At 38.1% G+C, this 25923-nt stretch overlaps 1 protein-coding gene across 3 annotated transcripts in view; it reads left to right on the forward strand.

Moving 5' to 3' along the window:
• Positions 1-25923, forward strand: part of DMXL1 (Dmx like 1) — a 383924-nt gene that overhangs the window by 211839 nt on the left and 146162 nt on the right. For 2 of the 3 annotated variants that reach the window (XM_053701589.1, XM_053701586.1), the window contains exons 26-29: positions 1994-2179; positions 2304-2380; positions 2603-2733; positions 12711-12959. In XM_053701589.1, the coding sequence (XP_053557564.1) occupies positions 1994-2179; positions 2304-2380; positions 2603-2733; positions 12711-12959 (643 nt within the window). Of the gene's footprint in view, positions 1-1993; positions 2180-2303; positions 2381-2602; positions 2734-12710; positions 12960-13969; positions 14084-25923 lie in introns of all 3 variants that reach the window. The other variant, XM_053701585.1, reaches the window with a different exon arrangement.

A 25923-nucleotide genomic window follows, 5' to 3' on the forward strand; every position in this document is an offset into this window, starting at 1 on the left:
GGAGAAAAAGAAACAAACGCGTCAAACAAAGCTCAGCATGTTTTTTGAAAAGAACACTGCATCTGAAACCCCTCCAGCCTCAACTCACCAAGATGATAATACTGTAACTCTGATGACATAACTGTAAAAGTACAGTAAAAGAAAAATTTAAGTTCAGTTACTTTTCTAAAAAATGTAAAGTAAAATAAGTGTTAAAGTTCCTGCAAACTACTGTACAGGTACAGTAAATGTTAAAATGTTATGTTAAATGTTAAAATGTTATGTTATTATTTGCATAGTACTACAGGTAGAGTACAAAAAAAATGTTATTTTATTACAGTACAGTATAGGTACAGTACTGTACAGTAATAGTATTTGCACAGTAAATATTATGTTATTATTTGCACAGTACAGGTACAGTACAGTAAAGGTTATTTTATTATTCATACTGTGATGATACTGTATTAGTAAAGGAATTTAATTTAAAACAACTCTGGTGTTATTGTTATTATTAATCATGAAATGTCAGCCCAACACATCACACAATAGACCATATTATTTACATGCCATCTGTATTTTGTCCGACTTACGTCCAAATCGTCTTACGACCGGAAGGTCAGAACGTAACGCGGTCGTAAGTCTACGAGTATCTGTATATATATATATATATGTGTGTGTATGTATATATATATATATATATATATATATATATGTGTGTGTATGTGTGTATGTATATATATATATATATATATATACATACACACACACACACATACACATACACACACACACACACACACACACATGTCCTATCTTCAGAATGCTCCAGCACTCTCGGCTGTTAAGTTACAGTACTTTAAGGTTGAGTTATTAAGTTTTAGTACTTGGGTTGAGTTTTAAGGTTTAGTACTTGGGTTGAGTTTTAAGGTTTAGTACTTTAAGGTTGAGTTATATTATAGTATATGTTGCATAACGCAACCAACATTTCTTAGTCAAAAAGTAGCAGTCAGCATAGCCAGAGACACACACAATCTAAAGCGCCTCATTAGTAAGACAGCGAATACAAGTATTACTGCTCTTCCGATTCCCCATATTTTTCTAATGCGCATTAGATTTGAATAAGGTGCACTTTATTACTAGTATTATCAATTAGTTTTATTTATATATTTTTAGAATTATTTTAGAATTGTTATGTATTTTTATGCTGAATTTATATGATCTATTTTTCATATCTGGAGGGAGATAATATCATTAATAAAATATATTTTTTTACATTCTTATTAGTAGAGTGGTCCGTATATAAGAATATCCAATTGGTATAACTTTTTCACTAAAATTGGTCTATTTTCTGTACAACTTTCATGTTTTTCACTATTTAATTTATATACACAAGGAAGGTTGATAGTATAATTTAATTTGTCACAATAATTTTTACTCAAGTGAAGTATAATAGTTTTTGTGAAAACAATATTGATATACACTATAGAAACTAGATAAGTCACTTGGCTAATAATCCCATCAATAATTGTAGTTTGATTTTTAAGCACACTCTTACATGTTGGTATATTTCTGTATATTGTGAGACTTGGGGATAATTCTCATTTAAAGAGTTCCTACTACTATTTATATTGGGTATTTTTTTCAACTGTCAGACAGCTTCCAGTACCTAAGACGGTGGCTAATAGGTAGAAGGGGGAGGTATGGAGAGCTGTTTGGGTGTGTGTGGGGGGGGGATCAGGGAGGTTGGGGTTAAGGGGGGATCCTACACTGCAGAAAATATCAAAAATATAAAAATGTGTGTGTATATATATATATATATATATATATATATATATATATATATATATATATATATATATATTTTTAGCACAGGAGGTTTGCACTCTTATTTCAATCCTCGAATACATAAAGATGGATTCCTATAGTGTAAATTAATTGTATGATTCAGGTTGTGCAATGTTTTCATCAGACCTATTCTACGTAACTCATTGACATTTGCCTGCTTTTCTTTCAGGATTGTGCGGTCATTTCAAGTGCACAGACAGAGCAGTCTTCAATTCCACTGCTTTTTGCCTGCACTGCTAGTGCCAAGATAGTTGTGGCTAATCCTTTACTGCACCTCAGCAATTTAACCCATGATATCTTGCATTCCATTATAAATCTTGATTCTCCTCCACATCCTGACTTCCACAACAACAAGGTATACATAACTATAGATATGAAAATATGTAGCATTCCATTGATAAAATGTTATTGGATATTATGAAGAATGTCATTTGTCTGTCTAGGCTGCTCTTTACTTATTTAGCCTTTCTGTTTTACAGATCTATGTAATGCATTCTCTCGCAGCATCACTTTCTGCTTGCATATATCAGTGCCTTTGTGGAGGACAAGCTAGCAGGTACAAATATGTACAGAACAAAATGTCATTAGAATAGTTGTATGATGTGTTTGTTTCTGTTTTGTAACTTGTGCAGTATAAAAGTAGTTTTCTTCTATGTAACATTGGGGTACAGCATCCTATATTTCTGCTAAAAGATCTTGTTTGTAAATTGGTTTTATTAGTGCACATGAGAAGTTTGTCTCTTTTTTTTTTTATTGATATATTCTATTTTCTTTACAGTTCTTCCTTTCAGACCAATCCCTTTACTGGTATGGTGTACCAGAGTGTGCTGCTTATCCAGAGACATCCTCTTAGAACAACAAGCTTAGATGAAGCAGTTATTCCTAATACTTCTCCTACTCAGTGGCCAGGTACTGTTTTATTTGGTCTGAATTTTTTTTTAGGGGTAAAATGATATATATTGTTGAAAGATTACATTTTATCTCTGAATCAGCGTTCTTGTAATTCGGGCTTCTCTAATATATTATATCTCTGCATTAAGAGGCTGTATTACTGTATTTTAAAACTATAGCAATATTTTTGTAGCATTGAAAAACGTTCATGCAGTTTCTTACTAACTGCACTTTTTCGTATGCTATAGACAGACACGACAATATCGATTAAAATAAAATCCTGCAACGTCTGATTTTCATTAACATTTTAGTTTAAATCTACATATCTTGGCTCACCAAACTAGCAATAACTGACAAAGCCTGACCCCTTTTGCAGGAAGCTAGAAAGAAACACAAAACTTGAAACAGCACTTTTTCAGGAAGAGTCCTTCCCTCTCTGTCCTATGTAATTTTTTTTATTGAGTAGAAATTATTCTGCGACTGTTATCATTTGCTGCAAGCTATTTTTTTCCAGGCATCCTAGACATTTTGACAATCAAGCACATTAATTATTTCATGAAATTATATATTCTTTATACTGCAGCTTCCCTTGTGTGCATTGATGTAAAAATTATGTTTTTCATATTTATTATAAAGTTGCTGTTTTGATAGACTTTGCAAATTGGATTAATACTGGGCTGTATTTAAATTACTGTAGACCTACATAATACTTTTAGAGACAGACATATAAAAATAAATGCCTGCATCTATTTAATGTTCACAAACATCCCACCTCTGAATAAACAGTATTTGTAACCTGAGGGGGATGTATGGGTCAAGCCCAGTACTCCTCAGATGCTCCAATTATACCACGTGCCAAGGGGAGTATAAGGTTTGGCATGGAATGAAATTGTCAGTCTGTGTTCCTACTGTACACAGTCAGTCACTGTCCTGGTAGACTGAGGGATTCCAAGTCAGTATGTTTGCTTACAAATTTAAGCACCATAGTATATTAAAATTACTCTACAGATTATGGGTGTTGGCAAATGGGAGTCGTTATTGCTGATGATGTATAAAGGTGGGATTTTAGTCTTTGGGTTTATGTCTGTCCCCCTATGAAAGAGAACAATTTCGGGAACTGAGACAACATATGGAGATTTAGGAACATGAGATTTAAAGATTTTTCTTTCATGGTTCAGAGTATACATTTGCAAACAACTTTCCAATTTACTTACTGTTATTAGTTATGCTTCATTCTCCTGAAATCCTTTCTTGAAGGAGCAGCAAAGCACTACTGAGAGCTAACACATCAGTAAGTCAATTACATGAGGCATATATGTGCAACCACCAATCAGCAGCTAGTTCCCAGCTCCTGAGCCTACCTAGGTATACTTTTCAACAAAGAATACCAAGGGAACAAAGCAAATTAAATAATTTAAGTAAATAAGAAAGTTACTAAATGTATGCTCTTTCTGAATCACAAAAGAAAAACGTTGGGTTTCCTTTTAATTTTCTTTCATAAAATGGTGAGAGTCTACCAGCCATTTCGCATGGGATTCAACTCCTAGCCACTTGGAGGAGGGAAAGATACCCAACTTTCCACAAGCTTTTAATCCCTCTCACTTCTCTGGTTCCCAGTCTTATTTTTTCCTCTAAGGAGGAAGGTGAAGAAATTAGGTGCTCCAGTTTCTTTATAAACAGGGGTTCTGACACCTATGTGAGACCCTTTCTCTCCTCAGGAACCCTGATTTTAGATCGAGTACTTGGACAGTGAATTTAATTCTCCTTCAGGAATGTATCACTAGCTTACCACAGGTGTCTGATACCGGCTTCTTAACCTCCTGTTAGCATACCTTTGTACTCTTTGTGATATCCTCTATTGGAAGCAGTCTTTTCTGCAGCTGTAAGTTGGGTGCATCTGAGGTAAGTGCAGTCATTTCATGCACTCACATAGCCCACAGGCTATTAGCAGGTACACCAATTTTGAGGTATATTATAGTTAGGCAACACAAATCTCTTATGCAAACATTACCACCATTCTAGACTACATATCATATTAGTCTAATATATATGTATATATGTTTTATATGGGAGATTATTTTGTTTGAGAGGTACTCCTTTGTGATTTTATTGTTCGCATATTTCTGTAGCATGCATTGGATGTTTTTTTTCTATTGGTGCTATGCGATTGCGGTCCTAGTTTTATAGTGCGTGCCGGGCATGGTTTACACGCTTCGGTTTCTCTGAATGCGCTTAACAACCCTTTTTAATGTAACTATATTTTACTAAATAGTTAAGCACATGCTTGTGTTGTTTTTTTTTCCTCCTGCTTTATTCAGTTAGCATACTCTTGTTTTGTTTTTTGACAGCTTTCATTAATTTTATTTGGCAGTTGAACAGTACTGTTCAATAGCAGGTCGTTTTCCCGCTGCACTATTCCAGCCATTTGAACTGTCTCCTGCATGCTGAGGCCTAGTTTGTTTTACTTTAAGCATAAAGTCACTGTTCCGGTGTAAGGATAGGCAGGGAGTGATTCTAGGTTAAAAGTAAATACGTTTATTCATACTTGCATTAAAACGATAACATAGGCACAGCAAACTGACAGACTTCGGCTGACGCGTTTCCTGCCTCACGGGCAGTTCATCAGAGCACAGGATTGAGTGTTACAAACAGCTGTTTAATCAGGGAAAAGCCGTAACCTTAGCCAATCAAAATAAGTAAACCTATAGCATAGATTAACCATTTAGTTACTCATTCCCAAGGCTATCAATCTAGAAATACATACCTAAATTAATACATTTGGTTTAAAAAAATAACACTCAATAAAATTATCAAAAATAAAAGTTTACAAAGTTAATATCAGATTGGATTCAAGAAATAAAAATAAATATAAAAATAAAAAATAGAAAAGGGAACCCAAAATAGAAAAGGGAACCTTTAAAAAAAAAAAAAAAAAAAAATAATCACAGACTTGCAACACTGTATAAAACCAAGTAATTCACGTGACCTCATCAGCAAACTAGTAGCTATTTAGGTATAAAAGTCAAATGCAACCAAAAATATAATTAGCACTTTACAGTGCGCTTACACAAGATCAGAAAATCGTTCATTAGGGAACATTTGTTGAAAAGCAGAGCCAAAAAATACACTTCTTATACCAAGCTTTATCTATGAACCTATAGTAAATCCTACCATATGATTATTGAATTACAACAACATGATCACAATGCAAATCATATATTAGAGAACATTCATTAGCGAACCTCAACAAATGCTGTTGTCTATATGATACTAATGTATTAAATCGTCTCATAATGCATATCATATAACTACAAAATATCTTGTCATCGCTAAAATAGAATCACTTACGGTATTTTAAACAGACTCCTACATTAAGTATCCCACAGTAAACTCTACCTATCAATGTAAAGTTTGATATCACTGATTTTATTCATGCCCAGGGGACTACCAGTTTTGAGCGTGTAGATGTTTTATTTTACACCTGTCTTTTTTTTTTTTTTCTTCAGTCGGGACATTGTTGTTTACTTCCTTTGTCCTATTTCAATTTTTAAAGAGCATTTTATTTATTCTCAACCTACATAATATTTAAAAATGAATTTGTCCACATATGAGTCAGATGACTACATTTCTTACTTTAGCTTGCTGGTTAAAGTAGCTTTATAGGAAGCAGGACATTTTCTTCCAGAAATTTTGCAGTATTTTCTACTAGATGAGTTACACTTTGGGAGTCTCTCCTTTTTTTTTTTTTTTTTTTAAATAAGACTTCTCTTGGTCCTCGTTACCTACTTTACTTTTGGGATAGTTTTTCACAGGAAAGTCTTACAGTTTTAGTGGATGGTAAATAGGTGCCTGCCTTAAATTTTTATTTTATTTTTTTCAATTAAATGTTTTATTGATTTTCAAACCAAATAACATAACATAAAAGCATTTGTGCTCTTACACAGAGTATATATGCATTAACGGCAGGTTTACATAGAAAATCTGATACAAGTATAAACAAGATGATCTACGTACTCCGCCTAGGGATGTCGACTCATCGTACTGCTTAATGAATCATCACCACATAAAGTTTTATAGACAGAAAATACAAGATTAGGGCATACAAAATTGCAATTATAGTAGTTCACTTTGTTAATCACAGACCTCTTTGCTCCCACAAGAAAATAACATCAGCAATAAAATCCTGTTTGCCATTAAACACGTAATGAATCCTCTCTAACTCTAGGACATGATCTACTTCGTGCATCCACATAGTGACAGTGGGAAGCACGCATTTCTTCCAAAACCTAGGGATCAGACGTTTTGCACAGTTAATCATACACTGGAATAATCGTTTCCTGCATTGGCAGGGGATTGCTGGCGTATAGTTCAGTAAAATGATGTTGGGTGAAAGTGTTATTGAGGTCCCTAGTTTGGTGTTAATGTTTTTCGATACGTCTGACCAGAAAGCACTTAAGAGTGGACAGGACCACCAAATATGGGATAGGGTACCCGTCCCTCCGCAGTGCCTCCAACATAGGGGGGAGGAACCCGGGTAGATACTATGGAGACGGTGTGGGGTCAGATACCACCTAGAGAGCAATTTGTAATTCATTTCGGCTATAATTATGGAAATAGATGATTTTTTTTGTCTCACTAAATATATGGCTCCATTTAGGTTCTGTCAAGGTTTCGTGTAGTTCTACCTCCCATTTAGAGATATAAGAGGACTTTTTACTGGGGAAGGAGCCTCGTAGTATCTTATAGATAGTGGAAATGTGTGACCTAGTGATTGAGGGAGTAGTACATAATGTTTCAAAGGCGGTGAGTGGTCTAACGAGGTCTTGTTTGTGGGGGCTAGCAAGTATAGCGTGTCTGATCTGAAGGTACGGGAACCAGAGGTGGAAAGGGGGTCCCAATACTTGAGAAAGCTCGGACTGCGGACGTATCGTACCCTTATCTAACACTGTATGGACCGGAATATTTGTGGGCACGCCCTCAATGCGTGGAGTCTGGATATCATTGGAGTCAAGCATACTCGAATTGTTCAGGATAGGGGTTAAAGGGGACATATGGCTAGAAATTTTAGTGTCTTGGGACAGGAGGCTGCTACAAAATAATTTGTCCTGACTCCCAAAGGTCTCGCCTTAGGGGGAATCCAGCATACCTCACCCAGGGGGTGACCTCCTGTCAAACTGCACTCTAGCTGAACCCAGGGTTTATTCGGTTGGGAATGTTTCCAAGCAGTAATACGTGCTAAGTGGGCTGCTTTATAGTAATCCATGAGGTTTGGAACCCCCAAGCCCCCATCCTCCCTACTAAGGTATAATGTATTCCTAGCTACTCTTGTTCTTTTATGTGCCCAGATAAATTGTTCAAACCATCTCTGTTGTTGAATTAGATAGTGTATGGGAAGGTCCAGTGGGAGAACTTGAAACATGTATAGGAATTTGGGGAGAAGGTTCATTTTTATAGCGTTGATGCGGCCCATCCAGGAGAGGTGGCCCTGTTTGTGCCAGGTATTGAGGATAGACAAGGTCTCTTTCTGTAAGGGAGAGTAGTTAAGGTCATAAAGATCCGCCGGATTGGCGGATACTTCAATTCCCAAATAGCGTATTTTATTTGTAATCTGAAAGTTGGTATGGTTAGCAAGAAATCTGTGTTCTTCCTCCGAGATATGTAGGGGCATCAACATTGATTTTCCCATATTAATGGTAAAATTGGAGGCTTGTTTGAACTCATCTAGTTCTATGAGAAGGGATGGTATAGAGGAGAGTGGGGAGCGAATCGTAAAAATAATGTTGTCTGCGTAAAGGAGGCACTTTTGTTGGTTCCCATCGAAAGAGACCCCGTGAATATTGTTATTGGTTCTAATCCTGGCCGCTGCTGTCTCCACGGCGAACAGCAGGGGGGATAAGGGGCATCCCTGACGGGTACCATTTTTTATGGAGATTTGGGTGGATAGTGTGTTATTGGCAGAGATTCTGGCTGAGGGGCTATGATATACCGCCTTTATTCATGATATTAACGCCTCTGAAAAACCAAACTTCGACAGAGTGGCCCAGAGGAAATCCCAGTCCACCCTGTCGAAGGCCTTCTCCGCGTCTGTGGACAATAAAACTAAGGGGGATCCGGAGGAGACAGATATAGACAGGGTTTGTAGGACCCGTATTGAGTTGTCCTTGGCCTCCCTACCTGGAATGAAACCCACTTGGTCTGTGTGTATGAGTAGAGGGAGGATTCTATTTATTCTTGTCGTAAGTAATTTAGCATATAGCTTCATATCTATATTTATTAGGGAAATAGGGCGGTAATTGGTGACTTGGTCCGTTGGTTTGCCAGGTTTAGGAATAACAGTAATCGTGGCTCCCAGTAAAGACTGTGGTAAGAGGTTTGTATTGTCAATGGAATTATATAATTGAAGGAGGTGAGGGCTTAATTGGGACTTGAGCTGGTGATAAAATTTAGGGGTAAAGCCATCTGGGCCTGGGGTTTTCCTTGGGGAAGATTCTTAACTGCTACTAGGAGTTCCTGCAAAGTGAATTGTGAGTCCAAGGACTCACATTGCTCTTTAGTTAGAGTGGGTAGTTGCGCCTGAGATAAAAAATTATCGATAAGTCTGTTTTTATGTGGAGTATCCAAGGATGGGAGGTTATAGAGGGAAGTGTAGGCCTGCCTTAATTTTTGTCCCACACATTTATTTTTAGACTCCGCAGCTTGGGTATTAGATCCCAGAAGTAATGGTTTGTGGACTCTCACCACCTTATGTAAGAAAACCAATCTTTGCTTATCTGTTAAATTTATTTCTCTTGCAAGGTGTATCCAGTCCACAGATTCATCCTTTACTTGTGGGATATTCTCCTTCCCTACAGGAAGTGGCAAAGAGAGCACACAGCAGAGCTGTCCATATAGCTCCGCCTCTAGCTCCACCCCCCAGTCATTCTCTTTGCCGGCTCTAAGCTAATAGACTCGGTAGAAATGAAAATATTTCTGACGGAGGTCAGAAAATTAAAACTCTTAACTACTTGCCGAGTTCTTCATTCCATTCCCCAGCCATCTGTGGCTCAGTGCATGGAGACAATCGGATTAATTGTAGCGGCAATGTACATAGTCCCTTTTGCTCGGATACACCTCAGACCACTGCAACTATGCATGCTCAAACAGTGGAATGGGGATTATGCAGATTTGTCTCCTCAAATTCAATTGGACCAGGAGACCAGAGATTCTCTTCTCTGGTGGTTGTCTCAGGATCACCTGTCTCAGGGAATATGTTTCCGCAGAGCAGAGTGGATCATTGTAACGACCGATGCCAGTCTGTTAGGCTGGGGTGCGGTCTGGGACTCCCTGAAAGCTCAGGGCTTATGGTCTTGGGAAGAAAAGCTTCTCCCGATAAACATTCTGGAACTGAGGGCGATATTCAACGCTCTTCAGGCATGGCCTCAACTAGCTGCGGCCAAATTCATCAGATTTCAGTCGGACAACATCACGACTGTAGCTTACGTCAATCATCAGGGGGGAACAAAGAGTTCCCTAGCAATGACGGAAGTAACCAAAATAATAAGGTGGGCGGAGGTTCACTCCTGCCAGCTCTCAGCAATTCACATCCCAGGAGTAGACAACTGGGAGGCGGATTTCCTACGTCGTCAGACTTTTCACCCGGGGGGAGTGGGAACTCCACCCGGAGGTGTTTGCCCAGCTGACTCAGCTATGGGGCACTCCAGAGTTGGATCTGATGGCGTCCCGTCAGAACACCAAACTTCCTCTCTACGGGTCCAGGTCTCGGGACCCCAAGGCGGTATTGATAGATGCTCTAGCAGCGCCTTGGTCCTTCAATCTGGCTTATGTTTTTCCACCGTTTCCCCCTTCTCCCTCGTCTGGTCGCCAGAATCAAGCAGGAGAAGGCTTCGGTGATTCTGATAGCGCCTGCGTGGCCACGCAGGACTTGGTATGCAGACCTAGTGGACATGTCATCTGTCCCACCATGGACCATGCCTATGAGGCAGGATCCTCTAATACAGGGTCCGTTCAAGAATCCAAATCTAGTTTCTCTACGTCTGACTGCTTGGAGATTGAACGCTTAATTCTATCAAAGCGTGGTTTCTCTTAGTCAGTTATAGATACTCTGATTCAGGCTAGAAAGCCTGTCACTAGGAAAATCTACCATAAGATATGGCGGAAATATCTGGGTTGGTGTGAATCCAAGGGTTACTCATGGAGTAAGATTAGGATTCCCAGGATATTGTCTTTCCTCCAAGAAGGATTGGAGAAAGGATTGTCAGCTAGTTCCTTAAAGGGACAGCTATCTGCTCTGTCTATCCTTTTACACAAGTGTCTGGCAGATGTACCAGACTTTCAAGCTTTTGCTCAGGATTTAGTCAGAATCAAGCCTGTCTATAAACCTGTGGCTCCGCCATGTAGTCTATATCTAGTTCTTTCAGTTCTAAAAAGGGGTTCCGTTTGAACCTTTACATTCCATAGACATTAAGTTGTTATCTTGGAAAGTTTTGTTTTTGGTAGCTATCTCTTCTGCTCGAAGAGTTTCAGAATTATCTGCCTTACAGTGTGATTCACCTTACCTGGTGTTCCACGCAGATAAGGTAGTTTTGCGTACCAAGCCTGGTTTTCTTCCTAAAGTTGTTTCTAACAAGAATATTAACCAGTTAATAGTTGTTCCTTCTCTGTGTCCTAATCCTTCTTCGAAGAAGGAACGTCTGTTACACAATCTTGATGTAGTTCGTGCTTTAAAGTTCTATTTACAAGCAACTAAGGATTTCAGACAAACATCCTCCTTGTTTGTTATCTATTCTGGTAAGAGGAGAAGTCAGAAAGCGACTGCTACCTCTCTTTCCTTTTGGCTGAAAAGCATCATCCGTTTGGCCTATGAGACTGCTGGCCAGCAGCCCCCTGAAACAATTACTGCTCATTCTACTAGAGCAGTGGCTTCCACATGGGCTTTCAAAAATGAGGCTTCTGTTGAACAGATTTGTAAGGCAGCGACTTGGTCTTCACTGCATACTTTTTCCAAATTTTCCAAATTCGATACTGGGAGAAAGGTTTTGCAAGCAGTGGTGCCTTCCATGTCTTGTTCCCTCCCTTCATCCATGTCCTAAAGCTTTGGTATTGGTATCCCACAAGTAATGGATGAATCCGTGGACTGGATACACCTTGCAAGAGAAAACAGAATTTATGCTTACCTGATAAATTACTTTCTCTTGCGGTGTATCCAGTCCACGGCCCGCCCTGGCATTTAAGTCAGGTAAAATTTTTTGTTTAAACTACAGTCACCACTGCACTCTATGGTTTCTCCTTTTTCTTCCTAACCTTTGGTCGAATGACTGGGGGGTTGAGCTAGAGGGGGAGCTATATGGACAGCTCTGCTTTGTGCTCTCTTTGCCACTTCCTGTAGGGAAGGAGAATATCCCACAAGTAAAGGATGAATCTGTGGACTGGATACACCGCAAGAGAAAGTAATTTATCAGGTAAGCATAAATTCTGTTTTTTTTTTTCATGGTGGTGAGAGTCCACAAGACCCACCCTTTTATATTTTTCTAATTTGCGGCAGTTTTAGAATGCATCTCATTTACTCTGCTGTGTCCTTTCTATTTTTCTTCTTTTCTTGGCTATAAGTTAGATTTAGGATACCTAAAAACAAAATGAGAGGGATTAAAAATTTGTGAAATGTTGGGTTTCCTCCTAGTGGCCAGTGCTTGAATTCCCTTGCAGTAATGGCTTGTGGACTTTTACCACTATGAAAGAAATTATTTTATCAGCTTAATGTTGTTTTTAAGCATTTTACATTGAACTGTATTTTTACTAGATTATATTGTTTGTGCATCTGAATATCCATATGTATTAATGACTAAATGATCCTTATACATAACTATTTACAAAAACTGATTGCAAAAATAATTTGTGAAATATAAGAAAGTAGAATGAAACCGTACTGTGCAAATTGCAGTTTACTTTTTATTGTACCAGTATTTTATATTTAATTTATCTTGCTTTTTGTCCCATAGGAATAAGTGCTTTAATACGTCTGCTGAATTCTTCTGGTGAAGAAGCCCAGCCTGGGTTGACCATTCTTTTGTGTGAGATTCTCACTGCAGTGTATTTGAGCCTTTTCATTCACGGCCTGGCTACACATTCCAGTCAGGAGTTATTCTGTATTGTTGCCCATCCTCTCTGTGACAAAATGTGGTCGGCTGTCTTTGGAGGAGGGGCACGAATTCCATGCCAGATGACCAATAAACCAGTAACTGTATCAGGTTGGTATTTGAAAAGCTGTATATGTACACTGAAAAAAATGCTCATAGAAAATAATGTACTCAGGAATATTTGGCAAACTTTTAGTGTCCTTTAATATTTATTCATGTGATCAGTAATGCACAGAAAATTTTAACTTTATGAGCTGACCAAATATTCTTAGTGGCAAGATGGAGAATGCATTCTTAGAGATGAGTTTTAAAATGGTTGTCACCAAATAAATAATTTAGGGACCCCTGGCATCATAAGGTATTTAATTAAATGCACTGTTATAATTAAAGAGACAATATACACTAATTTTTATTTAACTGCATGTAATAGATACTACGATAAAGAAGAATATGCACAGATACTGATATAAAAATCCAGTATAAAATATTTTATAAACTTGAAGCTCCCAGTTTAGCACTGTTGATTAGGTTTTGCTGGGACACCCAGTGAAAGAGGCTGGGTAAACAAAAAGAGCAGACACTTCCCCCCACCCCCTTCCCTACATATGAAAAGACAGATAAGATAAACAGGAGCCAGCAGGAGTCTGTAAACGTATGTATACATCTGACACTGTGGGGCTTGGTTAGGAGTCTGAAAATCAGCACAATGTTATACAAAATTTAGCAAAACTATACATTGATACAAAAATACTCCCAGATGGGCTATATAAATGAATCATCTATAACACATGTATGCAAAGAAAAATCTAGTGTACAATGTCCCTTTAATATAAATGAATTTATTTACTCTCTTTGGATGTAGTTTTTATGCATGGTATAATATATATTTGTTGTATATAAATAATATCATCTATAATGTATAGGTGTATTAGAAAAGATATACAAATAGTATGATCAATATGTCGAACAAAATATATTAAATGTTATGCTCATTATTTGCACACAGTATTAGAAAAAATATATATTGTGACTTCATTACATTTTTCATTTTGCAAAGCTTACATTATTGCACAGTCAACTTGCTTTATGTGCAATGTTTTTTCTCTTTCTTGTTTTGGCAGGAAAATACTTTTCTATTCCTAGCCCACACCAGGTAGTAGTGTTCTCCATGGAATGTGTTGGCTTTTCGAAAGCCCTTACTGCTATCAGTACTCATAGCCCTCCCCACATTGCAGGCAAGACCCTAGAACAGTTTAGGCCTTCAGAATGAATATGCTCTTCTGATTTTGCATAATTAAGAGAGACAAATCTTTTATTGTTTTTTCATTTGAGGCTGCATTTGTGATTTTTACTTTTTAATTTATGGATTTCTAAAAGCAGGTCTAAAATTTGATTTGGTCGTATAAGTATCTTAAAATACTTAACTATTAAGATTAAAAATATAACAAAGTATTTTATTGTTTTTGGAAATTACCTTTTATTCAAATGTTACTATTAGAAATCCATACCCTTTAACTGTAATGTACCTTTACATTCTTATCAACTAACCTTTGTTTTTCAGTAGTTTGCTATGAAAGTTGTGTGGTGTTCTAGAAGCAACCATTTTAAAGTACCATAAATGCTTGTAATCAGACTAAAATCTTTACATTGTTCATTATTAATTTCTTAGCCCTATGAGATTTCATATTTTGCATCAAGTTTTGAATTTACACTAGAATCTAGAGAAATCTTTCATAACTTAAGAAAAAAATAAATACACATGATTTTGACAGCTTACAAAATTATACATTTTTTGCTACAAACACATTTTTCCTGCATTATTTAAAGGGATAGTAAAGTGAAAAAAATATTTTGGAATTCAGATAGAGCATGCAGTCTTAAATAACTTTCAAGTTTATTCTCTCATTTGCTTTTGTTCTTTTGGTATCCTTTGTTGAAAATCATTCTTAGGTAGGCTCAGGAGCAGCAGTGCACTACTGGGAGCTAGCTGCTCATTATACTGGCTGCACATACATATAGAATACAAATAAAATCTGGATGCAGGTGAAATACTTGCTAAGATCAGTAATGAAAGTATATACAATAATGGATTAGGCAAAAAGTATAAGTTCATAAAAAAAACCTTAAGAGACCTGATCCTAAAATGGAGTTTACACAGTGTGAATCATGGGAGCCATTCCCTTAAAGGGACACTGTACCCAAATTTTTTCTTTTTTGATTCAGATAGAGCATGCAATTTTAAGCAACTTTCTAATTTACTTCTATTATCAATTTTTCTTCGTTCTCTTGATATCTTTATTTGAAAAAGAAGGCATCTAAGCTGAGGAGCCAGCAAATTTGTGGTTCAGAACCATGGACAGCAATTGTTTATTGGTGCTGCCCAATCAGCAAGGACAACCCAGGTTGTTCACCAAAAATGGGCCGGCATCTAGACTTAAATTCTTGCTTTTCAAATAAACATACCAAGAGAATGAAGAAAATTTGATAATAGGAGTACATTAGAAAGTTGCTTCAAATTGCATGCTCTATCTGAATCACAAAAGAAAAAATTTGGGTACAGTGTCCCTTTAAGCGCTGTTAATACAGGCAGGATAATGGAGACAAATATCCCCTAGAACAAGCGTTCTCACTGTATTGCAATAGTGCTCACAGGTCACGTATACCAGAGCACATACCTCTGTGTGAATCCCTTGAGCCTCCGTGTCACTTGTCTGCAGTATAGCCTCACGGTTCTGGACAAAGCTCCTCCCGTTCACTATCCAACATTTCAGGTCTCAGTAGACCCTTTCATGCTGTTGCTGGGATAAACGAGCTGCCTGACATTCAGGCTCCCACCGCTGCCACTGCTTGTTCTGGCGTCTGACGTCACTGGGGGGGTGTAGTATCAAAGCCCAATCAGGTAGTCAGCCAGCAGAGCACAAAAGATAGAGCTGTGAATGGCTATGAATATGGCATACTGCCGAAACGCGTAAGCCAACTGCTGCGCACCTCTCCAGTCTATTTGTTGGGTGGCTGTTGTCATTCTTCTTTTAAGTGATTTAATAAAAACTATTTTTTATGGAGCAAGTCTTCTACCTTTTTTTCGCTGCACATACATATACACTTTATCATTTTCTTACCGGATGTGTTAAGCTACCTCCCAGTGAGTAGTGCATTGTAATCCTTCAACAAAAGATACCAAGAGAATGAAGCAAATTTGAAAATTTAAGTACATTGAAAAGTTGTTTTAATTTTTTTTTTTTTTTCCTATTTGAATCATGAAAGAAACATTTTGGGATTGATTAAAATTGAATAGATAAAGAGGTAGATAAAGGCAAAGTGTTAATCTGTACATTTATTATGTATATATATGTGTGTGTATATATGTATGTGTGTATATATATATATATATATATATATATTATTATCATTTATTTGTATAGCGCCGCCAAATTCTGTAGCGCTGATATATATATAATTATTAAGTTTAACCCTGATGTTGTCATGTGTGTTTATTTTATGTCAACTTGTTTGTGTTGTTTGTTCTATGCCAGATGTGTATTATGATCAACATCTACTGTGGTTAAGCTGTATTACCAAATAGTAAGAGACAGCACCTTGGTGTAGACATCTCACATCTCACACAGTATTTGGTTGCATTTGTTGCAGATCTCAGGAAGATAGATTTTCAGATCTTTTCTTATGTAGATAAAATCCGGGGCACAGTGCACTATGCAACTTAAGATCATCTTATGTAATATTAAATGCTCTAATTTATTCATCCCCTTTGCATGGTTAGTAAAATACCAGCTGTGACATTTCTGAGAAGGACACAGCCAATGATTGGGGAATATGTGCATATGCAGCTCCTTATTGGTTATTGTGTTTTTGAAGGCACCATTTCTTTCCTAAGATATGGTGAGTCCACGGAATTACTAGTGGGAATATCACTCCTGGCCAGCAGGATGCGGCAAAGAGCACTACAGCAAAGCTGCTATATATGTCACTTCCCTTACCCTTAACCTCCAGTCATTCTCTTTGCCTGCGGTGCAAGGAGGAGCTGAAGTTTTGGTGTCTGATCTACAATCAAGATTTTTTTATTTTAAAGCAGAGTAGGTTTGCGCTGATCTTTCTAAAGGGTCTAGCCTTAGCCCATGTCAGCCTCTTGAGTAGGGCAGTGGTGGCTTTTAAGCAATTGGGAACTTGTGGGGTATAATCCTCACTGCGTTTTCCCAAAACATTTTGCTGCCCTATTTAGATAGCCTGAGTAAGTTTACTCAGTCTTTCTGTATTTCCACACGTCCATGTGAGGGATGGCATCCTCTCAAACCAGGTGAGCTGTCCTGCTGCCGGACAGATGAATATTAAGGTAAATGCCAATTTTATTTTTCTATGTAGCAGGGAAAAATGTGGCACTTATTCAGCTGAAACGGTGCAGGGGGGCGTGTTTTTTATTATTCCTGTCAGGGTGCAGGTTTTTATGGCAGTTTTTGCAGGCACTGTTAGTGTGAGGAGATATTTATTTTATTGATGGCTCAGTAAGGATCCGTTTTTAGTAACGGAGTATGTATTTTTTTTTTGGGAGGGGGGTTATTGTTTGTTTTTAAGCCTGTTTTCAAGAATGTTGCTTTTAAAAAAAAATGTTTTTTTTGTTTGCTGTAGGACCGCCCCTTTTAGGGAGGTTCTGTTTCTTTGATGTCAGAGTTTTTTGGCGCTTTTTTACACTTTCTGTAAGAGTGAGGTGCGCATATTTCTGATGCTCTGCTGTTTTTGCTTCTCTGGATATCCGGATTGTCAACAGGATCGTTTTTTTCCTCAGTTTGCTATGGGTTGCAGGACAGGTAGGGCACCTCAGTAATTAAAGCAGAGTGTTACCTGGGGTATGTTTTCTTGATTTGGTAAATTTAAAGGGAACATTTTATTTAAGAACGTTTTTTTTTTTTTTTGGTGCTGTATAATATCCTTTTTTAAAAGAGATATATATATATATATATATATATATATATATATATATATATATAAATGTGCTTCTTTTTTTTTGTATTATGGTTCAGGAGGCTGTGCAGGATGTTACCTGTAGCTTATGTTTTGATGCCCAGGTGGAACCCCTAGTACCTTTTTGTTTTTCATGTATTGAAAGAACTTTAGCTTATAAAAATAGATTTTTTGATTCTGAGCCATCATTAGCTAAGGCGGATGCTGTTCAGGAGCCTCCTGTTTCAGATGTGCCACAACTCTCTCCTCAAGTGTCCCAATCCTATTTATCTGCACATGCAGTGCCCTGAGTTTCCTCTCAAACTCCGCCTGGAGTTTCTTTGCAAGATATTGCTGCCCAGGTATCTTCTGTGGTATCTGAGATGCTGTCTGCTTTTCCCATGCTGCAGGGAAAACGCAAAAGGAAATTTAAAGAAACAGTAAGTAAGGTTTCTGATCCTGAGGTGGCTAATCAAAGTCTTTCCTCTCAGAAGTCTGATTTGTACATCTGAGGGTGAAATTTCGTATTCAGGCAGTATAATTCTTCTACTGATGCTGAAGTTGTCCTTCAGATTTAAGCTGGAACACCTCCGCGTGTTACTTAAGGAGGTTTTGGCTACCTTGAATGACTCCGATACCACTATCATTTTTAACCCTAAGAAGTCTAGTAAGCTGAACAAGTATTTTGATGTTCCCTCTGCGGTGGAGGTTTTTCTGGTTCCAGACCGAGCTTCTGAGATTATTGCAAGGAAATGGGAGAGACCTGTTATTCCTTTTTCTCCATCTTCTATTTTTAAAGAAAATGTATGTTCACCAAGGTCTTCAATGGCAGCCTGCGGTGTGTATCGCTACTGTTACCAGTGCTGCAGCTTACTGGTTTGATGCTTTGTCTGATTCTATTCAGACAGATACTCCTCTTGAGGAGATCCAGGACAGGATTAAGGCTCTTAAGGTTAGCCAATTCCTTTATTTCAGATGTTTCTTCTAAATCTAAGTGATTAGCTATTTCAGTACAAGGGTAAGACTTTGTTTGGCTGAAATTTTTTCAGATATCACAGAAGGAAAAGGGCTCTTTTCTTCCTCAGGATAAGAAGAATACGCAGAAAGGGCGTCAGAGTAATTTTCGTTCCTTTCGTAATTTTAGAGGTAAACCCTCCGCTTCCTCTTCCAAGTAGGAAACTATTCAAGTCTTCCTGGAAGTCTGGTCAGCCTTGGAACAAGTGGAAACAGTCTAAGAAGAATGTGGCTGACTCCAAGTCAGCATGAAGGGTCGGCCCCGATCCAGGAACTGATTTAGTAGGGGGCAGGCTTTCTAAATTTGCTCAGGCTTGGATACGAGATGTCCCAGACCTTTGGGCCATGGAAATTGTATCTCAGGGGTACAAGATAGAACCAAGACTTTTCCTCCCAGAGGTAGGTTTCTTTCAAGATAATATGTAGACCAGATAAAGAGAGGCATTCTTAAATTGTATCAAGGATCTTTTTCCCCTGGGAGTTATAGTTCCAGTTCCTCCGCAGGAACAGGGAATCGGATTTTATTCAAATCTGTTTGTGGTTCCCAAGAAAGAGGGGACTTTCAGACCTATTGTAGACCTAAAGTGTTTAAACAAGTTCCTCAGTGTACTGTCCTTCAAGATGGAGAGTATACGTTCCATTCTTCCTTTTGATTCAAGAGGGTCAGTTTATGACAACCATAGACTTAAAGGATGTGTACCTTCATGTTCCCATTCACCGGGATCATCACAAATTTCTAAAGTTTGCTTTCTTAGACAATCATTTCCAGTTTGTGGCTCTTCCTTTCGGCCTTGCCACACTTCCCAGAATTTTCTCAAAAGTCCTGGGGGCTCTTTTGGCAGTGATCCGGTCTCGGGGCATTGCTTTTGCACCTTATCTGGAGGACATTCTGGTTCAGGCGCCATATTTTCAACAAGCAAACTCTCATATGGAGATATTGTTGTCTTTTCTTCACTCCCACGGTTGGAAGGTAAATCTGGGAAAGAGTTATCTGATTCCAGCCACAAGATTAGTGTTTTTAGGGACCATAATAAACTCCTTACTAATGAAGATATTTCTGACAGAGGTCAGAAAAACAAAGATTTTCGACTCTTGTCTTGTCTTGTCCTTCAGTCCTCTTATCGGCCATCAGTGCCTCTATGTATGGAGGTAATTGGTCTGATGGTAGCTTCCATGGACATCATTCCGTTTGCTTAGTTCCATCTTAGACCTCTGCAGTTATGCATGTTAAGGCAATGCAACGGGGACTATGCGGATCTGTCTACGCAAATAGTTCTAGAACAGGCGACAAGGGGCTCTCTTCTGTGGTGGTTGTCTCAGGATTACCTCTCCCAGGGAACTTGCTTTTGCAGACCTTCCTGGGTGATTGTGACCACCGATGCCAGCCTTCTAGGTTGGGGAGCAACTTGGGGGTCATTGAAGACTCAGGGTCTTTGGACTCGGGAGAAAAAATGTAAAAACTCTAGTGAGTAGGGGTACGAGGAGAGAGCTAAATTTCTTATAGAAGAGGGCAGTATACCCATTTGGCCCTGGGGCATTGTGTGGTTTTAAGGTTTTAATGGCTATCTCTTACATTTTAATGGGAGAGTCTAAAAGGTCTTTCTGTTCATCTGTCAATGTCGGTAGGGATAATGTGTCAAGAAAGATTTTGATTAATACAGAGGAAGGGACAGGGGAATCTTGGGAGCTTTCTAGGTTATTCAAGTCATGATAGTATTTGGCGAATGCCTTACCTATATCAGCCGGGAGCCTGACTATTCCGTATGGCGTCTTAATGAAGGGTATACGAGCATCAGCTGTCCTCTGCCTCAGCTTGTTGGCTAAGAGGCGGTCTTCCTTATTCCCTTTGGCATAGTAGGTTTGCTTCACTTTTTGTAATAGCCATTGCATCCCACCCTTTATTTAAGACAGTTATTTTCTCTAAAACCTCAGGCACCTCTACACTTTTGTGTTATCTTCTTTTTCCATTTTTCCTTTGACCAAATGACTGGAGGTTATGGGTAAGGGAAGTGACATATATAGCAGCTTTTTGTAGTTCTCTTTGCTTCCTCCTGCTGGCCAGGAGTGATATTCCCACTAGTAATTGACTATTCCGTGGACTCACCATATCCGGAAATAAATACATTTATCAGGTAAGCATAAATTATGTGTTTAGCGGTATTAATTTTTTTGCAGGAGTTAAATAATGTGTTTATAAATTGAATGCTTTAAATCAGCGTACTTAATTGTTAAACTAGAATCTCCTTTAAAGGTAATATCCCTTATTCAGGGCATTTTACCTTTAAAGACCTGATGGGTGAGCAGCACAAGTTGAATATTATATTGCTGCCAGTGTCGCTTTGAATTCTAGAAAAGCACTAAATGTACAAGTACGTTACTTTAGTTCTGAGGATAGAGAAACAAAATCTGAGGTAAATTGCAGAAAAAAAGCAAACAAAATGGAATACTTAATGCACATTACATTTTCTGTCCTTCGTTCATTAAAGAAACATTGAAGTCAGAATTAAACTTTCTAGATTCAAATAGAACATGAAATTTTAAACAACTTTCCCATTTACTCCTATTATCTCATTTTCTTCATTCTCTTGGTATCTTTTGTTGAAAAGCATACTAGGCTCAGGAGCTGCAGTGCACTACTGGGAGATAGCTGCTTATTAATAACTGCACTTATAAGCACTTTGTCATTGGCTTACCCAATGTTTTCATCTAAGTTCCAGTAGTGCATTGCTGCTGCTTCAATAAAGGATACTAGGAAAAGGAAGCAAATTTGATAGTAGAACTAAATTGGAAAGGTTTGGTTTTGTGTCCATTTAAAGTTTAGATGGAATCTTTGAGAGATATCATCTAGGTTTGTGTTATGAATAAGGTTATAGATAAAATCAAAGATGGCAAATTAATCAGGGTGTTCATATATGAATATATTATTATTTTTATTTCTCCAACCAGGTTAACAGGACATCACGGTCAAAATATAAAAGCACATAGATGAATGAAATATTTGAATATAAACATATTTGCAATATACATGTATTGGCAAAAATGCTTCTAGTAAAAATGATCACTGCTTTAGTGTTAGCATTTTTTTCTGCATGCGCATGTGAAGCATAGCTAGATATTCTCACTGCAGCTGCCCAGAGCACCAGTGGGGGATTGTATCATGTTAGCAATTAACACATTAAATCATTACTAGATGGTACAAGCACCTTAAGCTCTCCTTAAGTGCTGTGCTTAAAATGCTGGTGCACGGTGCATACTTAAATATACTTTTGAAAAAGCTATAGCTTTTGTTAAAAGCATTTTTGCCAATACATGTATAGTAAAAAAAAGGTTCCATATGAAACTAAAATGCATCCATGTGGATTCCAATTTTGACTGGAATGTCCCTAACAGAAAAGATACCTGTGCTCTAGTTCAGCTATAATAAAAACCTGTAATGTTGGGGGTACTTGGGGACCGCGGTTGAGAAACAATGATCTACAGCACACACATAACCAGTTGTTGATATTGATGCTACAGTGCCAATGCTTTCCACCAGTACTCAGTACATTTCTAATGTTGCTGAACTACTCTAAGGTTACAGGTGTTCTGCTCCTTAACGTGTTCCAGTTCCACATAGGTTCTAAATAAGCTGTTTCCTCCTGTAGAGAAGGTTTACTTGCCTTGTAGAGCTAATAACTTGTGTTTTCTGCAACATTAATTGTGGGTTTCTGGTCTGATTTGTCTTAAAACTAAAATTGCAAAACAATTATATATTTTTATATATATGTAGCTCGGAAAATATAGGAAATTTAGTTATGTCCTCTGGTGATAAAAAGGGGCTAGAAGATAACCTGAATATTTACTCTAAAACAGGGATGGCCCACTGGTGGCCTGAAGGCTACATGCAGCTCTCGGGAAATAAGCAGAACTAACAATTTGTGGCATAGGTTTTGTGGCCCCAGGAATAATAGGAACTAAAAATGTGTGCTTTTAAGTGACACAAAAAAGCCATCTGGAGGTAAGAGCACCATAAAGAGGCCACTCTGCAACCTTAACTAAACCTGGCCCTGAACATTTTTAGGAAATATATTATTTGTTTGATTAATAGCCATAAATTTAGGAATCTAAAATATTGGTCTGTGGCCCACATGTTGGGAAGTTAGCCGTCACTACTCTAGAACATAACGTGTAAATAGAAGTTGTAATATGGAACAATCATGATTACTATTTTATTACTGCTTTTATGAGCACTTGACTCCAAATGTGATGTCAAAGACTCTTCTTTTCATATTATGGAATAAAAGTGCCAAAATTAGGACAATGCATATTATATATTGTGTATGTACAATACAATCCTAAAAAATAGCGACACATTACTGTAGATAAAGGAGAATCAGTTGTGTGTTTTTAAATACATTATCCCTTTAAGCTTGTATTTACAGTGTATACCACAAGAGAGAATGACACATATTTTTATATAATGTTCTAGTTTTGTATCAAGCCTTTTCACAGTATAAGTTTATTTAAGGGTTTTATTTATATTTATAGAACCTTTTAGCTATATGAGCTGCAGAAAACTGTAGAATATTATGTCTGCAGCCTTGGATTGATAATGGTCTCCAAATTTATAAACAAAGTAACTTTTGAAAGGCCTATTTATTAAAGGGGCGTTATAGTCAAGAAATGAGATGCTCTAATACATTAGAGCATTTAAGTTTGGCTAGTGTTGCCCCCCTCCCCCCCAAAAAAAGGGCTTAAACACACAATAGAAACTCATGTGTAGGGTGATCATATTGCCGCTTTAAAAGGGACACATATGAAAAATACATATGGCAGGGCTGTTTTCAGGGCTATTTAAAAGAAATGTTTTGTATAAGAACCCTGACATGTATTTTTTATGTGTCCCTTTTTAAAGCGGCAATATGGTCACCCTACTCATGTGGCAGTAGCACTGCTGGTTCAGAGCTGAAAATGCTGCTGATTCACCAGCAGTGCTCTGTGGTCTTCTGTGTGGTTAAACACACAGTAGAGTAGGGTCGAAAGGCCTAAAATTGCATGTTCTAACTGATTAGCGCATGCATTTCTTTTTAAAGACATGATGAGTCCACGGATTTCATCCTTACTTGTGGGATTTCACCTCCTGGTCAGCAGGAGGAGGCAAAGAGCACCACAGCAGAGCTGCTATATATAGCTCCTCCCTTCCCTCCCACTCCAGTCATTCTCTTTGCCTTTGTTAGTGCTAGGAAGAGGTAAAGTGAGGTGTTAGATTAGATTCTTCAATCAATAGTTTATTATTTTTAAAGTAGTACAAGATTGTGCTGCTTTGTTCTAGGGTGTAGCCGTAGTCCAGATCAGTCTCTTCAGTAGAGCTTTTGGTGGCTTTAAAGCAATGGGAACTGGTGGGACATAATTCTCACTGCGCCTCCCATACATTTATGCTGCCCTAATACTGATAGCCTTAGCAAAGTTAATTCAGGCTTCATCATTTATCCACAGGGCTATGGGAGGAAGAGGACCTCTTAAGCCTGCTGGACTGTCTTGCTGTCTGACAGCTTTAAGGTAAGTGCTGGCTTTTTCTTTATTCTGGCTTCACAAAAATGAACAGAGAAAAGTGGGCACTTTATATAAAAGCATTCACATAAGGCTCAGAGGCTGGGAAGCTTTATGTTGGGACATAGCACTCTTTATGTTAGAGAGTTTTTTTATTGACAGCACAAGTACAGGAGCACTGGGGCTGGGAGATATGCTGCTTATTTGTTTATAATAACGGCTTGTTTTTATTTCTTATAAAGCCGATGGTGGTTTATTTAATGTTGCCCATGATTGGCGGGGCTATTGTTTTCGCGCTGTATTTTCTGAAATTTGCATCTCTCAGCTTTCTCTTGTGTAGGAGGAACAGCTGAGCTACATTGCGTTTGAACCGCATGTTTTTTGTGGTGATTTACCAAGCGGTTTGTGCTTTATTCAGCCCAGTGTATCCGGATTGTTTCTCTACATAGCAGGAGTCCGGTGGTCAGGTAGGCGCCTCAGCAGAGCTGCTGAGGTGTAAAGGGGTCTGAATTTTTTTATTTTTTCTGTTAATACGTCTAATTACTTAGTAGCATTTATGTTATGTGATATTGTGAGTTACTTAGCACTTTGATTTTAGAAACGTTTTTCTTCTATAAGTAAGAAAGTTTCCTTTTTAAGTCTTAAAGTGACAGTAACGTTTTTTTGAAGAGAAAAAAAAAAAGTTGGACATCGGAGCCGGGGAAAAGGTTACTTGCTCCATGTGTTTGGATGCCAATGTGGAACCATTAATTCCTTTTTGTCCCTTGTGTATTGAGAGGGCTTTAAGTTATAAAGAGAGAATTTTTCATGATCAAAATTTGTCTAAGACGGATGCTTCTCAGGACTCTAATGAAGAGAGTCAGTGTATGCCGCTGTTTTTTCCCCAAGCGACCCAAACTTTAGTGCCCGCTCAAGCAGTGCCCTGTACTTCTACTTTTGCTCCTGCTGGAGTTACTTTAAAAGACATAGCTACAGTTGTGTCTTCATCAAGTTCTGATGTGTTGTCTGCTTTTCCTATGCTTCAAGGCAAGCATAAGAGGAAGGACAACCATGTTATCAGTGAGGTTTCTGATGCCATGGTGGCAATCTCAGATGTACCCTCCCAGGGAATTGAGTTGGAGGGTATAGAGGTTTTGTCAGAAGGCGAAATTTCAGACTCCGAGTTCATTGCCTTTGACTGACTCAGAGGTTGTCTCTTTCAGATTTAAACTAGAACACCTCCGTCTGTTACTCAGGGAGGTTTTGGTTACCCTAGACGATTGTGATTCTACAGTAGTGATCACTCAGGCGAAATCGAGTAAATTGGACAGATATTTTGAAGTTCCTACTTACTCAGATGTTTTTCCAGTTCCTAAGCGAGCTTCGGAAATTGTTTCTAAAGAATGGGAGAGACCAGGTATTCCCTTCTCTCCTTCCCCTATTTTCATAAAGATGTTTCCTATAGCTGAAGCTGTCAGAAAAACTTGGCAGTCGGTTCCTAAGGTGGAAGGGGCTATCTCCACCATAGCCACGCGAATTACTATTCCTATTGAGGATAGTTGTGCCTTTAAAGACCCCATGGACAAGAATTTAGAGGGTC

Source organism: Bombina bombina, chromosome 2 (assembly GCF_027579735.1).
Source record: "Bombina bombina isolate aBomBom1 chromosome 2, aBomBom1.pri, whole genome shotgun sequence".
Taxonomy (NCBI): Eukaryota; Metazoa; Chordata; class Amphibia; order Anura; family Bombinatoridae; genus Bombina; species Bombina bombina.